A 24,604-nucleotide genomic window follows, 5' to 3' on the forward strand; every position below is an offset into this window, starting at 1 on the left:
ATTTATGTTAAATACAAAACATACTAGTTCAATAAGTAAAAAAATGTTATGAATAACTCAAAGTTTATACTTTTAATAGTTCAATGGGTAAAAATATGTTATGAATAATTAAAGGGCCAAATTTTGACTATTCAAATAGTTCAAGGGCTGCTCAAATAATTTGTTCTTATATAAATAGTAAAAGTATGCAAAGTATATGTAATTTTTAAATTTTGAGGGGAGCTTTTTGTAACTATTAAAAATCTCAAGGGATGTTTGTGAAATTATCCCTTTTCATTTTTCATGTTGATTATTTCTTTTCTTGCCTATTTTTCATTTTATCCTTATTTTTAGCTTTTTTCCCCCCTTACGTACAGGACACAAGTGTTTATTGATGGATGTTTAGTCAAAATTGCCAAAAATTAACTGATTGCATGCAGGAAACTAGTAGGTTTTGTTAAAAATGTGATTTAAGTCTACTTAACGGTCATGTGATTTTCACGTGACCAATTTCGTTAAAAATTGGCTAAATTGCCGTTTGAGGATGACATTGGTAAAAATTTATTAATTCAGACATCAAATGTGTCGTGCCCAAAAGTTAGAGAACGAAATGTGTCCTTACCCCAAAATTTGGGGATGAAAAACGGCATTTTCCCTTTCGCAACTACACACACACCCCATCTCCCCGAGTGGGCATAAAATTATTTTCTGATTGTATGTAAACTAGTAATTTAAGTTCATTAGGTGAAATGAAATGAAATTCCTTCTCCAAGTGCATGCCCTCCCCCACCGTTCAAAATGACTAAGTCATCCATGATTTAATTAATGCTAGTCAATTCAGCTCCCAAAAAATAATAAACGAATTTTTTATTTAAAAAAAAGAAGAAGAAGAAGAATAGGGCAATGGGTTGAATTTTAAAAATAGCATTTGAATATGGAGATAGAGAACATGTAAATTTTATGTTTTTTTCCCCCTATTTTTCGGTGATGTAATTCATTCATTCGTCTAAAATAAAATGGGAATACTGCTGGATACGGCATCAAAGGGCAGCGACGGCCTTGACGAGAAAACCGAAGAGGGCGAAGGGAGCAGAGAAAAATGGGCTATGATCACTTTCCAAAGCGTAGACAGCAGAGGGCGGCCATCTCTTGATCATTGCTTCTTGTTGTGCCGGCTTCACCACTCGATCGTACGCCGTTTTGATGTAAATCCTGGGCACTACTGCATCTTCCCGGCTCTCACTCCCTTCTCCTCCTTCTTCTCCTTTGAATCGAGCTGAAGTGAGTGCTCGAATGGGCCCGGGACGCACCAACATTGCTGCTAATGTGGAATCCTGGTCCATGCATCATCAACAATTTCATATTTTTTTATTTTTGACAGTTTTTGGCTTTTTGATTAATATCTCTAAGGAAAAAAAAACCCCGCCAGCCATTTTGATTCTTAAGAAAGTTCAACTTTTTAGCAGAAAAAATAATATAATATATTTACCTCTTCGGGGCACATTTGATAGTTGAGTCTGCGGAGCAGGTGTTTCTTGATAACTACACTAGTTGGAGGCTGATCGAGGCCCGAAGCGAACCCAACGTCATATACATCGCCAAATTCGCCGATATCAGAAAAATCGGGAACGCCCTGTTCCAAACACACGCCTCCGTCGTTGGTTAAGATGAAAATCTTTTGATTCCTAGAATTTCATAATTTCAGATTCCAACAACACAAGAAAAATAAATAGTGAACCGCCCGGTGTAAGTATAGATCACCAGACAAGTTGAGGCTCCTGTTTTCTGCTACAGTTTTAGTTAGAACACCAGACATTTGGATGATGGATAGCACAAAAAAACAAACGAGGAAAGCTTGATGAGGCGAACAAGACAAGAGCTGAGCTAAGACAGTTGGCAAGCAATCGGCCACCACGTCCAAATCCTAAATGTCATCACCCTGACGCCCCATATGATACGACTCCCCTTCTTCCTGTAACCTACTTTGACTGTAACCCTCCAACCTCCCTTCTCAGTCTTCCCCTCAATTTATCCGTTCCATGTTTTCATCTCTCTTGTCATCATTGTCATCTAAGACAAAAACCCTCATTCATTTTTAAACCCAAAAAAAAAAAAAAAAAAAAGTGCCCTGTAGCACCCTCATGAGTCATGCCATATTTCAGTCCAATTAACTTGCAAGTTGGAAGCTATTGCATACTGGTAGTCATTAACACACACAACTGAAGATGACGAGGTCGATGAAACCGAGAAATGAATAAACTTACGTCTTTGACGTCTTGTTCATTCAGCATCCCCTTCTTCAACATGGTCGCTGCAACATAGACTGCAAGGCTGACTTTCTTTGGGAACTTGTAAGTTGCATCCGTGACATTAAGCCCTCCGGCGCTGTGGCCTACCAAAATCACCTGCATTAAGTTAGAAGCCATAAGTACACTTATTAGAAGTCAAACAAATTAAGGCCCTCGGATTCTGCTAATCAATGAGTTCTTGATAATCACTTGCTATATATCTTTATGAAGTAATGTTCCCTTGGCTTGGGAAGGAAAGATGCATGTATTCAAAAAGGGTCAAGTACCTGTTCATCGCCGGGCAAGGCTGCCAAGAAGTCCAGGAGAGGCTGGTTGTAGTCTTGAAATGAAAAAATGGTATTGGGATCGGTTTGATCCAGGCCAGCACCTTTGAGGTCAATACAGGAGACTTTATACCCGGAATTCTCCATCAAGCATCTGATCTTATACCAGCACCATCCACCATGACTTACCCCATGTACCAGCACAAAGTGTACTGGCTTCCGCTCCTGCTCATGACTTTTCGTTGCCCTATGTTGATCACCTCCGTTTTCTTGGTCTCTCCTTTTTTCTTCTTCCACCCTTTCTCCCATGGGGTACTTCTAGTTCTAGCTAGATTATTATTTTTCCCCTTGTGTCGACTCTCTCTCTCTCTCTCTCAAGTCTGAACTAATATGTCTCCTCACGTCTCAATTCTTGATGGAATGTTACAACTTATACAGTACTAAATAACAAGTAACCATCTGGTCGTTGGATTATTTTCAGTCTGCGTTGTCCTAATTCGGTTGCCTTGTATGGCTGGTTTCTATTGGCAAGTGTCTTGTAATGCCGTATTGCTGTTGGTGGAGGTGGAGGTGGACCAGTTCAAAACCATAGGTTTTATTTATTGACTTCTTAATTCACGAACGATCGCAATTTGCAGGCCCAAAGAATCCCAAAAACGTTACTTCCCAATTTAATTGTCAGGAGATGAAAACAAAACAAAGTAATACTACCAAAATCACATCTCAATCAAGAAAACAGAAATTGGATAAATGTCACGAGTTTTGTTTAGACTTTTCCACACAAATTGGAAAGCTACCCCTATAAGCCAGCCTAAAAGACTACCAGGCCTGTTCCGTGGAGGGAGTGATCCAAAATGAAATTAACACAGTACTGCATTTACTCGAACAAAAGAGACATGCCATCAAAATTGCCATTGCAAACATTTTAATTTTCTGGTTTTTGAATATTAATCAATAATTAGTTCTCTTTTGGGAACTGGTATTTGTGTTCGATACCAGAGCAGGGACTTTGAGTGTGTTTGCTTATCGATCGTCAAGATAATTGGATTTTAAAATTGACGTGGGATGGCTTTTGACTTGATTTGCTCATTATATTTTAATCCCACGATTAGTACCACCACCAGCCTGTTTATCTATAGATTTACAGGCCGACAACACCTGTCTTTTCCTGCAAGAAGCTAGCAAGCTAGCTGTTCCCAATTTATCTTCTAGGTTCCAGCGTGTGCATTTAAGCAAGGCACAAATAGCCCGCCTGCCTTTAGTGGAGTTGGCCTCCGCCTTTAGTGTAGGGTGGGAGGTGTAGGTTCAATCCTTGCCTCTTATCAAGAAGTGCCACTTAACGTGACTTTGCTTAAAATTCATATGGATATTATGCATTCGTATGGTTCGATGGTGGTTTAATTTCCGTCAGTTTCCCGTGATCCTATTGGTTCGATGATGGTTTAGTCTCCGTCAGTTTTTCGTGATCCTGTTAGGTCATCTCCTTAGATTAGGACTAGGGGTAGGTGTAGACGTAGATGATGATAAATGACAAAAAAAAAAAAAAAAACAAATAGCCAGCCTGCTAAAGAGCAAGAAAGATTGAAAATTACAAGAACAAGCCACGAATAGGAAACCAATTTTTTTTTTGTGCAGGCATTATTGGTTCGGTGTCTCATGTGACCAAATATTTGTTGTTTTCGGAGCTTTCTGGATGTTTTCTTATCCATGTTACTGTGTATTTTTGCAAGGGATTGTTCCCTAAGCAATAATCTGTACGAGATGCTGCAAGTAAGTGATAAAGCACTAATGGAGGTGATGACAAGTGTTTATGTATGATCAGTTGATGATTAAATCATCATACTGTGGCTTTTTCTAGCGCAAGTACGGTTTGAGGAAAGAGGAATTGATGCTGAAAAAGTTGTGGATTGCCTGGGGAGACGAGCCCTCAATGATATAAAGCAGCTTTTTGCTGCACAGTTCACGATTGACAGCTAAGACTTTGCTTTACTTTGTACTGTACTAATTTGTAGTACTACTAACAAACCGCAGTAATCGGCAATTAAAATAGTTTACTGGTAATTTAAAGTCAATTAATCAACTTCAACGGTAATTATTCCTTAAAGAATATTTCTCTATGCTTGATGGTTTAATCAGCTCAGAATTCCCATTTCTTCCTCCAGTATGGCTTCTCGGAACTACTACCACCGTATAAGATATTGCATCCAGACGTATCATTCGTTCATGTTCTTGTTCTTCTTTTTTTTCCCCCTTTTTCTCTACTTTGGGGTCGTTATATTTAAGATAAAATATCAAAAAATTTCACGTGCTTTATCAAATGTTCAATTTAACTTCTTTGGAATTGGAAAATCTATACTATAACTCCATACGGTTTCAACTAAATTGAAAATTAGACGAAAAGCATCCAAATTAACGATTATACATGAAAACGTCAATATTGCCTCTGTATAAATGAACTCTATGTAATTTGTCAAATGTTCAATTTAACTTTCGTTGGTTTAAAAAATCTACGCTATAACTCCCTGCGATTTCGATTAAATTGAAAATTAAACATTGGCCTTGTTTTGATTGCAACTTTTCGTCGGAAAATTACGTTGTTTTCCGTGATCACATTTTCCTATTACCTTTTTCCCTCACATACATCAAATCGCTACAATAATTTTTCCATGAAAAATGCAATCCAAACACAACCAAAGCATTTCACGTATAGTCGAAGCAATATTGACATTTCACACACAATCATTAGATCGGATGCTTTCCGTCCAATTTTTAATTTAATTGAAACTACAATGATCTATAGTGTACGTTTCCAAATTGGAGAAAATTAAATTGAGCATTGGATAAATTACAAGGAAATTTTTTTGATATTTTTCCCTCATAAAAGACCAACATTGTTAAATTACCACCTATGAGAGTCAGGCATTAGACGCTTCCTCTCAATGATTCCGATTCAAAAGTAAAGAGAAGAAAAGAAGGCATGAGAAAGCTGTTATCGATGAGGATTTAAAAAGGTCAAACACTATCCCAATCTTCACTTGGATTTCTTCCCTTTCGGAAGGCTGCAAAATCTGATGCGCGGTTTGTGTTTCTTTTTTTTATGTCACTCGTTGAATCTCGACAAAAGAAAAAAGTTCTTCATATTTACGCTTCTGAAAATTGGGAAATTATAGAGTTCAATGTATGTGCCACATCATATTTTGCACTGACACTTCATCTAATTGACGCAAAATATATACGGAGTCGTTCTACCGAATTAAAGAATCAAACCCATTGGATGTGCTGAATAAGTTTTCTCATGGGCGATTGAAAAAACTGCAAAATATCAATGAGGACAGAAATAAAAAAAAAAAAAAAAAGAATGTTCATTGACCGCTGACAACAATCCGGGCCGGTTCTTAAAGCAAACCGGCCAGTACTGCGGTCGGAATGCAATGGCACTTCAAATGTCAGGGTTTAGCCATGGAGATACAAGTCGAAATCGGGTCAACTAGCGTAACGAATCAAACCTGTGCTGGTAATTGTCCAATCCTCCATTTGGGAAATGAGCCTTTATGATTTGAGAAGGCAAAAAAAGTTTTGCAAGACCTGTAAAAGGTAATCCATGAAAGGGCCCCTGCAAATTTGCAGTGGTGGTGGTGGTGGAAGCTGGGGAATAGTGAAGTGGAGGAAGATTTATGCACGTGTGCATGTCCTCGGTTGTAGTACTGTTTCCCCGCAAGGAAGAAGGCAAGTGATCTGTCCAGCCACGTTGGGATGTCTCCGCAAGTGGGCGACACTACTTTATGAAAATAGTCCAATAATGTTTGTTCGTTTTCTGTCAATTCTCCCATTTCACCTCTTCCCCGTTTCACGTAATTCACACATCAACTGCAGTGATTTTGGCGACTTATGGCATTCAAACTCTTCTGACAGTCACGTTCGTTTCCAAGAATAGTGGATAGTTGAGGTTCGCCAACACAGTTGAACGGTAACAAGCCTGTAAGCCGAACTTTTTTGTCTAGTAATAAACCTTTTTCTTGTATTATGCAGAGTTTGAACTATTTGATCAGTCAAATGTGGGACATTCTTCTCCCAATAATGAATAGTGTAACTGAGCAGTCTATATTCCCAACACATTTGCATGCTCGAGGGAGAGCGGGCAGATTTTGCAATTAAAAATAAAAAAAAAAACCGCCGGCGGAGATATGTAGTCTTTTTTTTTTTTAGTCAATACGATAGATTATTCTGTATTAGAAGGAGGGAGTGGACCTGAAAAGGTCCAAGAATAACTCGGAGGGAACTTAACTAACACCAGACCAAACAAAACAGATGCACTAGGTGCCCGTCTGAATTTTTTAAACAGAGCCACTTTAATGTGTCAAGTTGGAAGAAGACAATGGTTCAACCCTTACCTTCCATCTCACCAAATTTTAATGCATCAGTGGTGGTCACAGCCCAAAAGCTGGTGATTGGAGATGTGTAGTCTATAGTAGTGCAAATTAGGCCCCCCACAGAGGTTTGAATCTCAATTCAATCCCTTGAGTTAATAGTAATCTCAAATTCAATTTGATTGTTCAAAGTAGCAAGACGCATTTGGGTCCGTCGAATTTAGGAAGTTTTATTTTGGGGTTTGTTTGGATAGGGTATTATTTGAAATATTATTTGGAATAATTACTGTAGCACTTTTTTGTGATGTGATGTATGCGAGATAAAAAGGTGGTTGGGAATATAAAAATGTGAATTAAAAAATGTGTTTATGATGCAAGCGAAATATTATTTGGGATACGTTTTGGTCTTCCAAAGTAGTACGGAATCTCATTGTGGTACCAATCAAACTAAAAAAATCTAAATGTGATCCTATACAAACTGAGAAAGCTGTTCTAATAGATCCTTCAAATTTAGTTTACTTAAGGCATTAGTGGTAGAAAATAAACAAATTCTATATGTTAGTTGCTACACAGGAACAACCACACCGTATCGTTTTCAGTTATAAATTTGCAATTTCTTTTGTTGGTTACTGTGATTGCACTATATTTATCTTGGCAAAACGAAGATGCTTGTAATATTGAAATCACCAAAATACGAAAAGCTTGTAGTAGAATGACGAACAAATCTCTCTTAGTTTCTATTTTGGAAATTCAATTCTTATATTATTGTTATTCAATCGTGAGTAGAACGAGCTTGGGGACCGAGTTGGAACAAATTTTTCAATTTGAAGGACAAAATCCGTTTGAGGGAACAAATAAAAATTTTGTGCTATTTTAGGCAATCAAAATATGACCTTCTCAATTCGAGAGATCAAATTAAGACGTTTTCCAACTTTGAAGGACTAAACCGCAACTTTTTTAAATTCAAGGGATAGATTTTGAACCATTTTAGAGAAATCAAAATGAGATTTTAAACCATACAGGCTCAATTCCATGTCATGAACTTGGGATTCCATTTTCGCATAGGAGAAGCGTTGAATGGATTCGGAAGCATCACACTTCCAGCAATTTATTGTGTATTTAAGAAAAAACTCTAATTTGAAGTTGAAAATACACCGAACATCACGAGTTAATAATTTTTCTTATTATAGATCTTAGTAGTATCACAAACGGTCTAATTTTAAATGTTATAAATACATACAAAATTTTCTCAGTCATTACTTTTCACCGCCTAAAAATACCAAAAAATCATGTGAGTGTATAAAAATAGGGAGTAGAGATTTCTAAAATCAAGAGATCAAGATATACAAGGAAAAATAGGTTCAAGGGCATCATGATTGGGCTCTAAAGCAGGTTCCCATTTTCCTTTTTCTTACCCTGCCTACATGTGGCTAATTTCTCAGATTATTTGTATTTAAAAAAAACATCCGTCAAATGCACCTCTGACATGGGATTTTTCTAATTGTATAGGCCGCATAACTAAAAATTCCATCCAAATCTTCTCTGCAAAAAATTCAATGATGCACAGTCAGTGTCAGAGGGGACGTGCTGACTAGGCACGTCCCCGGCTGACAGAAAACTGACTCGTCTGCGTATGAGTCAGAGGGGACGTGCTGACTGGGCACGTCCCCGCCTGAAAGAAATCCGACAGAGTCTGCTCATGTGTCAGAGGGGACGTGCTGACTGGGCACGTCCCCCAATTTATTTTTCCATTTCGAGTGGTATACTGCCTGGTGTGCAATACTAAAAGCGCATCAAAATTGCAAACCTTTCATTCACGCCAAATTTTCCTACCAGCCCACACTAAGGGATACTTAATTGATTACGATTGATTCAGCCCAATTATGAAAAAGAATATGGATAATTTCACGAACTTCTTTCAAGATCTATGACAATTGCAGAAAGTTCCTCTTCAATTTCAAGTTACACCCTCTCTTTACCTGTTTCTAGTAGCATAAAAATCCAATTTGATATTGTAAGCCAAATATGCCATCTATTAAACTTTGTAAACAAACCAAAAAAAAAGAAAAAATTCCTTCTAAAATGGCATGAGAAAGAAACGCTGCACAATCTTCTATCTTTAGAGAAGAACTGTAATAAACTTCTCCAAAATATCTAGCATATTCAACATAATAACATTTTCAAGCAATTAGTTACCCTTTATAATTAAATAAACAAATGCACAACCATATAAAATAAAAGTCATCATATTTATTACAAAAGTAAAGACTAAATTTTCTAAGATACATGTGCATTTTTGTATCAAAATTTCAACTTTGAAAGCCTATCTTGCTTTTTAATTTTGATAATTGAAACTGGGCTAATTGCTCTGATTATTGCCCAAAAAAAAAAAGGTCGGAACAATGTTGTTCTGACAATTTGGCAGTAGAAAACTATGCCTACCGGGCTGAGTCAGTCCGGTAGACAAGAGAATTCTTTTTTTTTTTTTTTTTTTTAAGGTTTGAGCCCTGCAGCCTGTAGCTTACTTTAAAAAAATAATAATAAAAACTTATGCTATCGGTAGCCTTTGTGGTTAATTTTGTTTTAAGCTCAAACGTATGAAAAAGGTCAAGATAAATTTGCTAAATTAATTATTTTTATCCCTAAAAAAAGTTTTTAGATAAAAAAAATGTCATTCAATTTACAAGAATATGCATTTTCCAAATGTTTGAAAAATAATCGTTGAAATTATTATGTATAAAATTTGGTTTTATATTTTTTTATAAAATATATAGAAAATTGATATATATCTAAATAAAATATACAAATAAATTATTATTTGGTAGTGGGTTGTTAAAAGAATAAAGGTAAAAATAAATATAATAGTACTTAAAAGTACTTAACAATGTTTAGTCGGCTGACAACCTGCAACTTAACTTTAAAAAAAAAAAAAAAAAAAAAAACTTGCAAGCCGGCAGCCAGCTTAAATTTCTTTTTTTAATTAAAAACTTTTGCTGGCTGTAGTTGGGGTTCGCCTGCACCATTAGCACAAAAAAGCTGCAGGGGAATCTCTTTTCGATCAATGGAGCTCACTTGCTCCTTTCCTTATCTTTTCCTTTTTTTTTCCCGGATGGAATAATGCAAGTTTTGCTTTTTCCCCTCTGACTCATACGCAGACGGAGTCAGTTTTCTGTCAGCCGACGTGCCCAGTCAGCACGTCCCCTCTGACACCGACTGTGCATCATTGAATTTTTTGCAGAGAAGATTTGGGTGGAATTTTTAGTTATGCGGCCGTGCTGAGTCAGCACGGCCGCTATACAATTAGAAAAATCCCATGTCAGAGGTGCATTTGACGGATGTTTTTTTTAAATACAAATAATCCGAGAAATTAGCCCCTACATGTTTGGTTTGGCTCTAAAATGGGTTCTACATAAAAAGTTTTAGTTACATTAATGGTCTAATCAATTTCGAGCACAGGTCACAAGAGAAGAATGACGAGTAGGAGTGTGCAAAATCAAAAATTTCGATTTATCGATCGAATTCGGAATTTTCAAAATTGGTAATTTGGAATTCGCCACTGAAATTAGAATTTTCGATTTCGAATTATGCGAATTTAGTTCAAATTCGATAATGGAGTTTTTGAAATCGGAATTTTCGATTTTGAATTCATAATTCGGAATCGGAAATCGAAATCGAAATTTTCGATTTCAATTTCATTTTATAATATATAAATATATATTTATTTATATATATAATACTATTTTTTTCAATTTTTTTTAAATATATATTAAAATATAATAATAATATTTTTATAATATATGTAATATAAAATTTATATTATATAACAATATATCTAACAAAAAAGGGGAAAAAGGTTTTCGAATTCATGAATTTAAATTTTATCGAATTTTGAATTGAATTCGGAATCGAATTCGATCGATAAGTCTACTACCAAATTTTTGAAAAAATTTAAATTCAAAATTTCAAATTACTGAATCTGAATTCATTGCACACCCTTAATGACGAGGGCTTGATTTAGCTTTCATTTACTTTTTTTTTTTTTTTTGACCAGAACTCTCATCATTTACTTAAAGATGACTAAATTACTTGCGTTTGGTAGTACATCTTCTCTTAATCAAAATGTAAACCCCGTCTGTGCTCTGCAGCCAAAAGATAACGCAACATATGGATCTGGACTTTAAACCATGTACAAATGGGCGGGCTCTAATCCATTCAAGCACCCTGTACAAATTATTTTACTAGTAGTTGGATTATACAGAATGGAGTACAGACAGCCAACCAACAAAAGGCGGGAATTTCAAAAGTTGAACTGCAAAGGCGGGAACAAGATGTCCTGGTTTCAAGAATTTCTGATCTTTTTTTAGGAATCCCAAGTCATTGTCGTTGGCGGCGGTGTAAGGTGAATTATTTGTATCCGCTGTCGGTCTCCTTCCTTTTTAGATCTTCCAAATTTGAACTCTCTCTCTAGACAAATTCAAAATCGTCATCAAATTTCATCTGGTTTAGCTTCCAAGTTTCAATAAGGTTAGTTCCCAAAACTCATTCAGCTCCGGCATAGTATGCAAACTTTGTACCAGGATTTTATTTTGCAACTGCTATTTCATATCAGTATTTAAGGTTTACTAATTTTCTTCTAAGTCTCGTGTTGTTAGATATCAGCTTAGCCCATAGGTTGATTATGCAACTAAATTAGGCGAGGTTTTATGCTAATTTTCCTTAATGCTGACGTGAATTTGCCAAAGAACATCTATCATCTCTGTGTTACAAGAATTTATGTTATATTTGGAGACAAGCTTTAAACTCGAGCTCCAAGTTTCAGATCTTGTCTTTCGGCACCTTTTGGCTTGTTGAATGATTTTATTTAGTAAATTTGTAATGCAGTGAAATTTTCTTAGTATTGGAGCTGAATTTCAGTGGGAGTTCTCTCTTGATTTGATTTTTCAGCAAGAGATCTTGGTTCTCAAGAGCACTAGTGAGGGAAGATGGACAAAGTTGAATCAAAGAGCTCAGATTTGGTCTGGTGCAATGGCGAAATCCGTCCCTTCCATCCTCATTGCCTGGCGAAAAATGTAGAAGGTGAGCTCACTGGGCTCTTGACTCTTTAGCTTTTCCTATGTGGCCGCATTCTGATTTTCTTGTTTGGTATTGCTACTCTTCGTTTTTGGGTAGGTAAGATAGTAGTATTGCTACTGTGTTGCCACAAACGATCGTATAGAATTGACTTGTTATTCGAGTGTATCATAGAAAAGGGAATATCATGCAGGGGTCGATCAGAAAATCAAACAAATGGCTGAGATAATTGAACAGGTTGGAGATCTTCCTGCTGATAAACCCGAGATTAAATATCAAAACCGCCTTCAGTTGATTGCTCTTCTGGAGGAAATTAGCCAGGGGCATCAACTGCTGGCTCAACAGTATGATCACTTGCTTGAAAACCGTGTTGCTTCTCTAGCTCATCAAGACTCATCCATGCTGACTCCCGATCACAAGTTGGGAAAGCAGAAAACTGAACAGCAACCTGTTGCTTTTACTTACCCCCTCAGCTCTGGCAGCAGCAGCTCTAATGTTTCAGGAAAGGAAGGTTCTCAATTTTCCTCGCTATCATCAGATTCTGATTCTGAATCTTCTAATGCGTCTCCTAAGAAATGCTCCAGCTTGAATTTGAGAAATTCTGGACAAATGCAGAAAGGAGAATATGTGGTGAAGGAGTCTGGGATTTCAGAGTATGGTTTGATAAACGCGAGGGACACTGATGAGTATAATATGCTGCTTTCGACAATCTCCAGATACGAAGAAGAATTGAGGGCTTCAAATGGAAAACTTCTCTCTTCAGAAGATGAAATTATGAGGTTGAATAGTGAGCTTGAGAATGCCTTGGTGACCACGGATAAGTGGAAAGCCCAACTTGAGACAACTAAGAACGAGGTGAAAATGATGGAGGTTGATCTTGATGTAGAGAAAAGGAAGGCGTCAGAGCTTCAAATGCAAGTTGCTATGTTGGAAAGCAAGGTGTTTGACTCTAGTTCCCAGATTGAGACACTAATGGAAGAGTTGCAATTAACGGGAAAAAAGTTAGGAATTTCAGAGGCAGAGGTTTCTGAGTTGAAGCGTGCCCAATACGATAGAGATAATGAGATAAGGAAATTGACAGCTTCACTGCAGGATGCCTTGAGAAATGCCGAAATGGAGAAAGCATGGTTTCAGTCTCACAATTCTAGTTTATCGGAAAATCTGACACTTCTAGAGGCAAGACTTGCAGAACGTGAGATGCAAATCAAAACATTGGAAAATGAGATCAGGAAATGCGAAGGTTTGTATGAAGCACAGGAGATCAGATGGCAAGGTGACATTGAGGGATTCAAAACGCAGCTGAATGAGAAACTCGAATTAGTGGAATTTTTAAACAAATCCCAAGATGGGCTGAAACTGAAGTACGACATGCTGATGGCTGAGAAAGACGGACTTAATGCTAAGGTACAAGCACTTACTGCGGAGCTATGTTCTCGAGAGAATAATATTAGACAAGTGGAGGGTCATCTGCACAAATTGCAATCACAAAATGGGGAGCTAATTGTGGCTTCTGAAACTGCACTCAAATTTAGGGATGAACTTGGATTGAAAGTGGAGAATTTAGAGAAAGAAGTGGCAAGGCAGGCAGTCATGATCTCAGACAGAGCTGAGGAGAAAAGAGAGGCCATACGGCAGCTATGTTTCTCACTGGAGCATTACAGAAGTGGCTATCAGCAGCTCCGCCAGGCATACGTTGGGCAAAGGAGGCACGCAGTAATTGCTTCTTTATCTCGGTGAATTCTAAAAGCAATCTTATGTTAAAGTTTACAGTTCTATATTTTCTTCTCTATGTTTAAATGCTTTGTTGATGCACTAAAATCGATCCTTTAACTTCCAAAAAAAACAAAAAGAGGCAGGTTTGTATCATGGCGAGGTCTGAAACTTGGGTTCTGCCGACACTCATGATAAACCGTATTCAGTTTAGTCCACATGGTGGAGATCGTGTCATCAGCTGTTGTAGGTTGTATGTCTATTTCAGTCTGAAGCAGTCATAAGGAGTGAACATGCGCTTTTAGAATGTGGGTAACTGCAGATGTTTGAACCACTTTTTCTCTTCCATGTTGGGGGTTAATGTGTGAAATTCATCAGTTCCCCTCATCCTTGACCGGACTAAATTGAACCAGGAGGAAATTCAAAATTTAAGTACGTAACGAGGGCTCCCACTAGAAAAAGAACTAAAGAAAAATATGCAAAATGAGAGCTGATAGGACTTAAAGGAGTGTGCCGGTCATGCCCTGATGCATGGATGTAAAAGGTGTTCTCTTACATTACAAAGATGAAATCTGAAATTTGTCTATTGAGCATTTGATTTCCTATGGGAAAATATATTGTAGTTCTTTAGTCTTCGTATTTTATGTGAATGGTACGATTCTTAGTCTTGTTTTCAAGATCTCCTCTGGACTTTGAAAACGTAGCCTGCAAATTGACTAATATTTGTTGATAGAGTCAGCAAAAATTAGTGGATTACAAAGGCCTTAAGGTCAGAGTTTGTTTCCTACCACTACCAGTTGTTCATCGCTTGACTTTCTCTCCATCCTATGTCCAGTAGTGGTAATGAAAGTCCGTTTGACTTTTGCGTACAAGTGGTTATTGCTTGTTCAAGTGTGGTTTGAGTTGACTTTTTCATTGTCCATATGCTCAATCTCCAGATTGGAAGGTATCTATTAACTATCGCCGTGTACTCGGTCAAAAGACTCCTCAGTTCAAATATGTATTTGCGCAGTGTTTAGTGCATCTCCCAAATCTCATGAAGGACTGGTGCGCGACACTGTTAATAATTCACTCACTATTATTATATTTTTAATCTCTTTTGTAAAATTTGGTCGTAATTTAGCTATATCAAACAAAAATTTGCCTCAGGACCAACATACACTTGTCCTGGGTAAAACCATTTGGGTTTACAAAGGGGAAAAAGGGAATTATCCTCACAAATTTCAATCACTTTTTTATCTTTTCAATCACTTTTTTATCTCACATACATCACATCATAAAAAGTGTTACAGTAATTATCTCAATAAATCATCTAAATAAACTCCTATCCAAACAAAGAAAGCTACTAAGACGTAAGGGTTGAATGTTTAATCTTGTGTTTGTTTGGATAGGGATTTATTAGCCAAAATTTATTTGCTTACATCATCATTACAATTTTCAACGCACCTTTTTATCTTCCCAATTACCTTTTTATCTCACAGACATCACATCACAAAAAGTGCTACAGTAAAAATATCTCAAATAATTTACAATCCAAACAGAGCACTTGTTATTTTTGCCAATTCTTCTCCAAATATTTAGGACTAATCTTGTTGATGTGTTGTTATTTACGATTCTATAATGGGCCCTCAAAAAAACCTATCCAGTTTAAGGGTAACTCTATATTGGATAGTCTTTTAGCGGTTGGATAGAACTGCTATCGGTTACGGGTCCATCTTTTTTTTTTTTTTTTTTAAATTTTAAAAAATAAATAATTTTAAGTGAGAGATCTCAAATTTGTGATCTCTTACTTATACTCCTTCCTTCATATTATTCAATTCATCTCTCCTTCTCAGCTTTGGTAGTTAACTTTGACAACACTGAACTCGTAAAAAAAAAAAAAAAAAAAAGAAGCAAACCATTTTGTGAAAGTCCATTAATTAAAAGCTTAGCCATCACAAATTTGGTCATCATTGAGAGTTTTGGGATTACATTAGGAAACTTTAGAGTTCAAATTTAAAAGGTCATTGAATTTTATAGTATTAGAACAACTATGTTAATTGGCGATTAAGGTACCCATTATGTGTATCTAATAAAAAAAATTTGGTAAAAATTATTCCCTTCTCTCAGCGGATTTAGAGACATAACAATAATAGAATTATACAAACTGGAACTTGTATTAATTAGTAAAACACCATACAGGAATTCCCGCACACATGATGATTAAACATAAACCTACTTTCTCGATCTTCAAGTTTACAGCAATGTAGATCTACTCGTTTTTCAGCACAATTATTTTGTCAAATTAGCAGAGACGACAGTGCTAAATTATTGTGCTGGATGATTAGTGCTAACTAATAATATACTAATAGTATATCATAGCTTATTTAGGGAGGATCCAACTGAATCAAAGGGATGTTGGGAAAGAGTATGATTCCAATCTCTAAATTGAATGAGTAGTTCGCCGTACCAAATTTTATGGGGCGAGAGGTCAAAGATTTAAATCTTATATTTCATCAAAATTGTTATTTAATATAATTTCTCTTAGATCTATATGAGTACGCAATGTATCTATGTTGATTTACCTATAATATGTTAGAGTAGAAGTACGTACAGATCATAATAAATAAAATTAAAAAAAAAACTCCTAACCAAGCTTGTGGCCGCTCACTTAAAAGCCAGTTGGTTAGAATAGCATTAGTCCGAGTTGCAAGTTGCAGGTGTTGCGCTGACATCAAGGATAGCAAGGGCAGCCTTTCACTGCTGTGGTTTCCACATGGCATTCGCTTATTTGGTGTGCTTGCAATTTTGCTTTATTAGCGTGGACGGCCACGTCATCAGCTTTTATGGCAAATCTATCATTTGGAGCTGTCCGATCCGTTGGTCGGCTCTGGCATTAACTCCTTTGCTTATGGATCCGTCCAATCATGATTCGGATTTGTGTTGTGGGAGACTTTTGGGTCTACCCAATATAAATGATGCTGGTAGTATGGATGGGCTAGCCGGTGATCATGAAATTGTGAAATAGTACCACAACAGAGAACAAAGACTACCCGTGCCAAAGAGGTCCACACAGGCAAAGTGGCCATGGCTTGAGCCTTGAGGGTAGGGGCTATTGCTCGGGTGGGTCGGTCTGATAAAAACTCGTTTCAAATTTAATATTAATAAAATTCAAGTATAGAAAAATTTAATTTGTTAGTTCGTAAGTCGATATATATATATATATATTTTAATAGTAAAAATATATATGTATATATTTTTAATATTTTATTATTTATTTAAAAAATATATTATTTTATTTATTTGTTAAAAATAAAATAATTAAATTTTATTTTTTTTTTATTCGAGTAGGATCGAACGGAAACTCGACTCGACTTCAATTTGAGGTTGAAATCAAGTTTGCTAAAATTGAATCGAAACTCAATTCAATTCAATTCAATTCAAATCGATTTGTTTGCAATTCTGGTCGAGAGGGGAAGGGAAGCTCATCCAGCGCGACTCGGTGCGTGAGCGTGTGTGAAATATGCGATGCTTTCATTTTACGGTTTGTCATGGGTTGACGGATGAATGGGAGGTGTCCAATTTACAGCTGTCATGGGGTGTTTTTGTTCTCCGGTCAACGGCAGTCTTGACACGCCGCGAGTTTAACAGTACGTGTTTACGGAGGAAAAAAAGAAGAGAGAAAAATGCTTTTCCCGTTTGAGTGACTCGTTCTTACGCTCCCGTTTTGGTTGACGGACACGTCTTTAAAACATTCCTTTTTGAGTGACGCTTTGGTTATGGAGGAGGCCTTATCCCTTTAATGTAAGTGACACTTTGTTTCTTGATAATAATGATCAAAACGCTGTAAATAGATGTGAATTTCGCAGGTAAAAATTTGAAGTCATTCGATGATTGTAACTTTGTAATAGAAAATGCCTTCTCATCTAATCTAGTTGGATTAAACGTGTATTCCAACACTTCAACCAAAAAAAATAAAAAAGAAGTAACAAAACTTCATGGCAATGAGGTTTGAATTTAACGATGAAAAGAACCAGCAGGGGCCAATGAAGTTTCATGTAGAGTTTAACAATATAAATTTTCTTTGTTTGATTTGCAATTTTTTTTAAAAAAAAATTATATTTTTCATGAACATATTTTTTTTATTTTATATACATTAAATCGCTATAATATATATATGTTTTTTTACAAAAATTTCATAAAATAACGATCTAAATGGGCAGTTTACGAATCTCAGAATTTTATAGTACTAAAACATCGTGAAACCCAATACACCAAAGAGAAAGAGGAGGGGAGGAAAAAGATTAATACTCCCTCCGTCCCATTTTGATAGTCTTGTTTTCCTTTTTTGTCTGTCCCAAATTGTAGTTCACTTTCCCATTAAGAAATGTAGTAATCTTTCAAATTGTCTAAAATACCCTTATTAAATATCTTGTTATTAATACATTGTTATTAAATACTAACCCACTACATTGAATACATTGAGCTTTTCCAATACTAATCCATTAGCTGTAACTGATATTAATTGGCACTCTTCGTGATTAGCATAAGGGTATTTTAGGAAATTATTAATCTAAATTTATGTTTTCAATCAAATTAATTACACTTTCTTAATCTGTGTGAAAAAAAATCAAGACTAATAAAATGGAACGGAGGGAGTACAACAGAATCTACATCGGCTTTGACATTGCCAAAACAGAATAGAATAGCAGCTGCCGTCCAATAATTTCTTTTTCTATTTTACTATGAATATAATATATTATTTTAAGAATTTTCAGCTAACGAGGAGCTCCAGTTCTGGTTGACTTGGCAATATCTAGATAAAAAAAGGAGCAGAAAGCGGGTGCAGTAATCTCCGCGGAAGGGAAGACTTGGGAGTATTTCTCTCTCATTTTTTTTTTTTTTGGTCTCATTTTCCTATTCTCCATTTCAAACCAACGCTGCTGGGATTCCTGCCTGAAGAGCAAGGCGAGTATTCCCAGTCAGATAATAGGACTCAAGATTGGACTTTTGGGTTGACAAAGAACCTTCTCTAACACGCTATACTACTCTCCTTTTTACTAGTACTACTTGTAAAAGATGTGAAACCAAATAAGAACCGGAAGAACACGAACCCGAGAGAAGAGAAGAATGAGAATTATTGGTGCTTCGAGAAGCTCATGCTCTTTGCGTGAAAGAAAAGCTTTCTGGGAATTTCTCCGTCGAGCCCTTTTCCTTGTTTGCCTCGTTCTTCATTTCTCTTTCCTTGACTTTTGACTCGCTCGCTTGCATTGGCTTGTAGTCTCGTTTTGTTGGATTGGATATCCTATAATTGTGAAGGTGGAGGTGGATTTTTTGGATGTCTTTGGAATTACTTACCCTTCATCTCCCTGAGGTAGCTTCAACTGGAATTAGGTGAGCTTTTGATTATTGAACCGTATGATGAGATGTAATCTCATCTGATTTAACGTTTGCTGAAAAGGGCTCTTTCATTGACTAGTTTCCAGCGCTCAATTACAGTTTGCAGCATCAAGTTTTGTGGTGGATTTGCTTTTGTCGCCTGCTCGTGTGAATTCATATGCTGTCATTATAAATGATATTTCCCCACCACATAATTTGCCCTGAACTTTAAATAAGAGCAGTTTTCTGCTTGACTCCCAATATGCATGATCAAGTCTTTTCTGGGGTTGGTACTGGTTTATATGAATAATGAATACTTAAAAATAACTTTTTTGTTCTCTTGTTTTAATCTTGACATGTTTCAGCTTGTAAAGTTGTAAGTTTAAAATTTATATGGCTCTCTGTGATGAACTCTGGGTATAGAAGAAACTGCCTACCAGTAATATCTTATCACTTGCCACTGATTTCATTCCTCGTGCACTTTTTAAGGTTCAGAATTAACTCTTAGTTATAAATTGAATATTTGAAGGCCGGAGCACAGGAGTAGCTGTCACGATAACTTTTTTTTTTTTTTTTTTTTGGCTTAAATTTGAAAAGAAAAGGACGTAGGAGTGTACCACCTATCATTTAAATGAGTTTATTAATCTGTTAGTGAGTAGTATGTGTTACATTTGCTTAATCTGGCTGCTTGATCCCTTCCTTTAGCTTTGGTTAGTAGTCAACATTCATTTTTAAAGGCTTATACCTCCTTTTGCCCTAAATTTTTATTGATGATCTGTTCCATTTGTATGTTTGCGACTTTAGCCATATGGCCTGTGGTTTCACTAACCTATCCGTGCTGAATCATTCTTATAACATCTGTCTTCTCGAGTTCTTGATTTTGACTGCACTCTGTCTCTGACATGTATCTTTTAGTTACATGTTTGATGAATTACCTGCACTTTCACCCCCCCTCTCTGGATGTCATTTCTTGCTTGCTATTTGTCATCTTGCGATTCTTTTATCCTAATTTCTTACTTTTTCATGCTTACCTTCCGTGATTTGGTATTTAGGTAATAGAAGGAGCCTTCAGATTTACCATTATTTTCTCCTTTTTGTTGCCAGATTTTGGTGATTCAAGTCCTCTTAACTCTCAAAATTGAGCTGAGCACTCCACTGAACATGACTAATCAAATGACTGCCAAAATTCGACTGGTTAGATGTCCCGGATGCAGACAGCTTCTTCAAGAACCAGATATCCCCGTATACAAGTGTGGAGGATGTGGTGCTGTTCTGCAAGGTAATCAAATATTTATCCACTCCTGTTTACGTAGTTCATATTGCCATCATAAAAGGACGAACAGAGCTGTTTATTACAAAAAAAGCAGCTAGCTAAAAGCTGATACATTTCTGTGCATATGTGAACCCACAAACATGCATTTAATTCTATGTAGTTGGTTACATGTATGTTATCTGTATATTAGGGCTACAAAGGACATGAGCTTACCTCATAAAATGTTCCAGCTTGCATTGTCCTAGATCCAATTGGAAATGTTTTCATTTGTACCATCTAGCATAATCAAATTTTATGTTCATGATGTGATAATATTTCAAGATGAAATCAGGGGTTTATGTTGAGGTGCTAAAATGTGATTCATCCTCATATTATATACTTAGTATTGATCACAATTAGTTGGATTTCATAAGCTAACTAGATAGGGCATATTTTAGTGCTTTCAGTTTGTAGTAAGCAGTAGTATTTAGATATGGTTTCCTGATAACAATATGTGTCCTCAAGCAGCGAAGAAGTTCAAAACTGACACCAAAGACACAAGATTCAGCAGTGATGGTACTCATGTAGAAGGAAAAAGGGAACTGGATTATGCACCAGATCAGAAAGACATCAGCAGACTTAATCATGGAGCAACTAGCTCTGCAGGGGGGTCGTCACCAGATACAAGCAATGACAGGAAAGAAGATCATTTTTCAGACTGCAATGCGAAGCAGTTTGGTGACAAAATTTTTTCTCATGAGCTTCCTAATTCACTGCATCTTACTTCTCGAGAAAATGGAGATTTGTCAACAATCACTGGGGAACAGATTGAACAAGCTCAATGTGATCGTAATGCAGAACAGGAAACACATAATGCAGACCAGGATATACACAAGTATGAAAATCAGTTCGGTGATTCCAATGGGAAGCAGCCTGGTGACAAAATTTTTTCTCGTGAGTTTCCTAGTTCACTGCGCCTTACTTCTCAACAAAATGGAGATTTATCACCAAGCATTGGGGGACAGATAAGGGCACCGATTGAACAAGCTCAATGTGATCATAATGCAGAACAGGAAACACATAATGCAGACCAGGATATACACAAGTATGAAAATCAGTTCGGTGATTCCAATGGGAAGCAGCCTGGTGACAAAATTTTTTCTCATGAGTTTCCTAGTTCACCGTGCCTTAATTCTCGAGAAAATGGAGATTTATCACCAAGCATTGGGGGACAGATAAGGGAACCGATTGAACAAGCTCAATGTGATCATAATGCAGTACAGGAAACACATAATGCAGACCACGATACAAACAAGTACGAAAATCAGTTCAGTGATTCCAATGGGAAGCAGCCTGGTGACAAAATTTTTTCTCATGGGTTGCCTAATTCACTATGCCTTACTTCTCGAGAAAATGGAGATTTGTCACCAAGCACTGGGGAACAGATTGAACAAGATCAATGTGATTATGACCAGGATACACATAATGCAGACCAGGATATGCACAGATATGAAAATCAGTTCGGTGATTCCAAAAGGAACAGGAGTAGAGGTAGAAGCTCTTCTGATGGCTTTTATAGTTCATTGGAATTCCCATGCCATGAGACAGATGATTCATCGCCAGAACATCAAGCAATCATGGCATCCGGACTTAGCAATAGGACGACAGATAATCGTGCAAGAATGGAACAAATGGCACGTGAAGATTGCAACCAGGAGCAGGACAAGGATACCAACCTCCTCAGTAAAGTTTCTTTACTGACAGAAGGTAAGCTTGATGAGAATGATTGTTCTCCAAAAGGTAATGCATTGGAAGAAAGGGATCAAAGTAAATGTGTCATGCAACATGTTGACAAAGAATGCAACTTTGAAGGTCACAGTAAGGAGTTTCCAAAAAATGACAGTGCCTCCCTGGAAATTTCTTCATCTGCTGTGAGTGTCCCTGAAAAAATATCAGCATTAATAGAAGCAAACTCAGAAGTGCAAGACAACTTAGGTGGTCACGTCCTTGGTAGCTTTGATACAGAAGATTTGTTGGATGGCAAGGAAACTGATGCAAGTGACACTGATGAAAATCCCCTGGATCAGACTATTCCATTGTACAATGTTGACTCTCCTGGTGATCAACACCTTGGAGCCTCTCAGAGAATTTCCCAACATGCAAGCTCTGAGGACGTTTTGGATAATCTGCCACTAGTCAATTTGAGCTCTGAGCTTGGGCGGAAGAATATAAATTTGTCCAAGTCTCCAACCAAAAGCTACTATGGTGATGATGGTAGTGCATCTTCTTATGATGGGTTTGAGAACCGGTTCCCTGGCCGGTTCTCAAAACCCCCCAAAAGAAAGTTAAAGCAAAACATGAACAACTCCAGTAGGTTGCAAAGGGAATTTGGACCTTCAGCAAATGATGTTCTGAGCAGCAACCTTGGGATGCAAGACCAAGCAATTCTTGGACCTGGGTCAGAGGTACAGAACCTGGCAAGGAAGTCCTCAATATTGCCAGAGAAGAATCATTCTACCATGAAATACAAAATTCACCAGGATGGTTTGCATGACCCCAGAAGTTACCGCCATTCTAGTGGAAGTAGAATAAGAGAGGACAATGATGAGCATGTTTCTAAGCTTCCATCCATTCCAAGGTACCCTTTGAATGGCCATAGAAAAGGGAATTTATCGCATCATCCATTCAGTGTTTTCCAGCATCAATCAGATTTGTGTGCAGCCAATGCACCATCTTACACTGAACCAGACAAACTGGAGCTGTTAAGAATGGTACATGAACTGAAAGATGAGCTCAACAGAATGCATATATCAAACAGTAGGTTTCCTTCTTCAGTTATCAGGGAGGACAAGTATAATCCATTGTTTTACAATCATCGCTTGGCACCTTTGGAGGGAATATCTGCTGATTTACAGTATTCCAAATATCCTGGAAGGTTTAGTCAATGGAAAGGCTTGCCCCAGTTTCATAGAGTCCCAAGAGTGGCTTTTTCAGGAGATGCTGCAGATTACAGGCGCCAAATTGAATGTGCATATTTGCACCATCATCCTCATGACTGGCAATGCTCAGTACAGTTACCTTCACATTCATTAGGCTGTAATAAAGTCCACTGTATGTCCCATGGCAGTACATGTTACAATGGCCAGTGTTCCACATCCTCAAGTCCTCAGCATTATAATAGCTCTGAGTTCTCTGTTTGGGATCGACAGACCAAGTCTGATGAGCAGTGGCATAGAGATAATGAGACTCAAAAATTCCATTTGCGAGAGAGATATCACTTGGCAAAGCGACATGTTAGGCCTGTAGCTGGTGGAACCCCTATTGTTGCATGTTATCATTGCTCTGAATTGCTTCAGCTGCCTGCAGATTTTCTCCTCTCAGGAAGGCGGCGCCATAAGTTAAGATGCAATACTTGCAGAAAGATTATGAAGTTTTCACTTCAGAGCAGCACGCATCTAGTACCACACATTGCTGATGCTGTAGCCCCTCCTCCCAGTGTGGTCGATGATGACTCCAGTGGATCCATTCGTCAAAGGAACTGGGCATCCACCTCTCAATCCAATGACGCTCCATATGCTGAACCTCTTTCATGTACTGATGATTACGGAATATCCTTTGACAGAAGTTTCTCCACTGAAGGTGAGCCCTCACTAATCACACCCCCAATTCATCCTGTTGAAAGAAGTTGTCGAACTAGAGACATGTCATCTGGTAATTCTGTCGTGCCCTTGGATGATAGAAAGATGAAGTCCACAGTGGGCGAGTGTCAGAAGCTGCACACCAACTCCGTGGAGAGCCTTGAACCAGTGGGACCTTCGCTCAAGAGATCCAAGTGGCGAAAGTCATCCTCAGGAATCAGGCAACTTCCACCGTCAGGAGGATCTCCACTGCATCGGCTTATGGGTTATTCGTCGCCAAGTGCTGTTATGAAAGTCTAACGCATCAATCATTTGAAGAAGAAAACATGATCCAAAAGGTCACCTCAGCTTTCTGGCGAGAGAAAAAGAAGTTTGAAGCTCTTCTAGTTCTAGCTATATTAAGATAAAAGGACAGTTTTGGAAGAAGAGTGTCTACTTGACTCGAAGATTCTCGAGATATGCTAAACATATATAGTCCAACATCACAAGTCATTAAACATATATTGCTTGTACTGTATAGTGATCAGAAGGATAGAAATTGCCCTGGTGATAGTGTATAGAATGCAGATCAAGTGTTGTATGTATAGATTCACTATGCTGTCAAACGATTTTTTTATTGATTTGTTTCGATAATATTGGGTTTGCATAAACGGCTTAA

At 37.3% G+C, this 24,604-nt stretch overlaps 3 protein-coding genes across 6 annotated transcripts; 2 read left to right on the forward strand and 1 right to left on the reverse strand.

Annotated features, from left to right (window-relative positions):
• Positions 1-875: 875 nt before the first annotated feature.
• On the reverse strand, positions 876-2,993 carry LOC113725255 (methylesterase 17). Its single transcript, XM_027248310.2, has 4 exons — positions 2,555-2,993; positions 2,244-2,384; positions 1,469-1,612; positions 876-1,313 (listed from the first exon to the last, which is right to left on the reverse strand). The coding sequence occupies exons 1-4, from the start codon at positions 2,858-2,860 to the stop codon at positions 1,020-1,022; spliced, it is 885 nt and encodes a 294-aa protein (XP_027104111.1). The 5' UTR covers positions 2,861-2,993; the 3' UTR covers positions 876-1,019.
• An 8,191-nt stretch (positions 2,994-11,184) lies between these two features.
• LOC113725256 (protein NETWORKED 4A) lies at positions 11,185-14,328 on the forward strand. Of its 2 annotated transcripts, none has more exons than XM_027248311.2 (4): positions 11,185-11,442; positions 11,800-11,994; positions 12,182-13,721; positions 13,839-14,328. In XM_027248311.2, the coding sequence occupies exons 2-4, from the start codon at positions 11,901-11,903 to the stop codon at positions 13,891-13,893; spliced, it is 1,689 nt and encodes a 562-aa protein (XP_027104112.1). In that variant the 5' UTR covers positions 11,185-11,442; positions 11,800-11,900; the 3' UTR covers positions 13,894-14,328. The 2 variants fall into 2 exon arrangements, with proteins under 2 accessions (XP_027104112.1, XP_027104113.1); XM_027248312.2 differs by having other exon boundaries at positions 11,863-11,994.
• Positions 14,329-18,349: 4,021 nt separating this feature from the next.
• On the forward strand, positions 18,350-24,596 carry LOC113725257 (uncharacterized). 3 transcript variants are annotated; one of them, XM_027248318.2, is made up of 4 exons: positions 18,512-19,071; positions 20,161-20,335; positions 20,834-23,947; positions 24,048-24,283. In XM_027248318.2, exons 2-4 carry the CDS (start codon positions 20,218-20,220, stop codon positions 24,053-24,055), a joined length of 3,240 nt encoding a protein of 1,079 aa, XP_027104119.1. In that variant the 5' UTR covers positions 18,512-19,071; positions 20,161-20,217; the 3' UTR covers positions 24,056-24,283. The 3 variants fall into 3 exon arrangements, with proteins under 3 accessions (XP_027104118.1, XP_027104119.1, XP_027104117.1); XM_027248317.2 differs by having other exon boundaries at positions 18,350-19,071; positions 20,837-24,596; XM_027248316.2 differs by having other exon boundaries at positions 18,513-19,071; positions 20,834-24,596.
• The last annotated feature ends 8 nt before the right edge of the window (positions 24,597-24,604 follow it).

Source organism: Coffea arabica, chromosome 2c (genome assembly GCF_036785885.1).
Source record: "Coffea arabica cultivar ET-39 chromosome 2c, Coffea Arabica ET-39 HiFi, whole genome shotgun sequence".
NCBI lineage: Eukaryota > Viridiplantae > Streptophyta > Magnoliopsida > Gentianales > Rubiaceae > Coffea > Coffea arabica.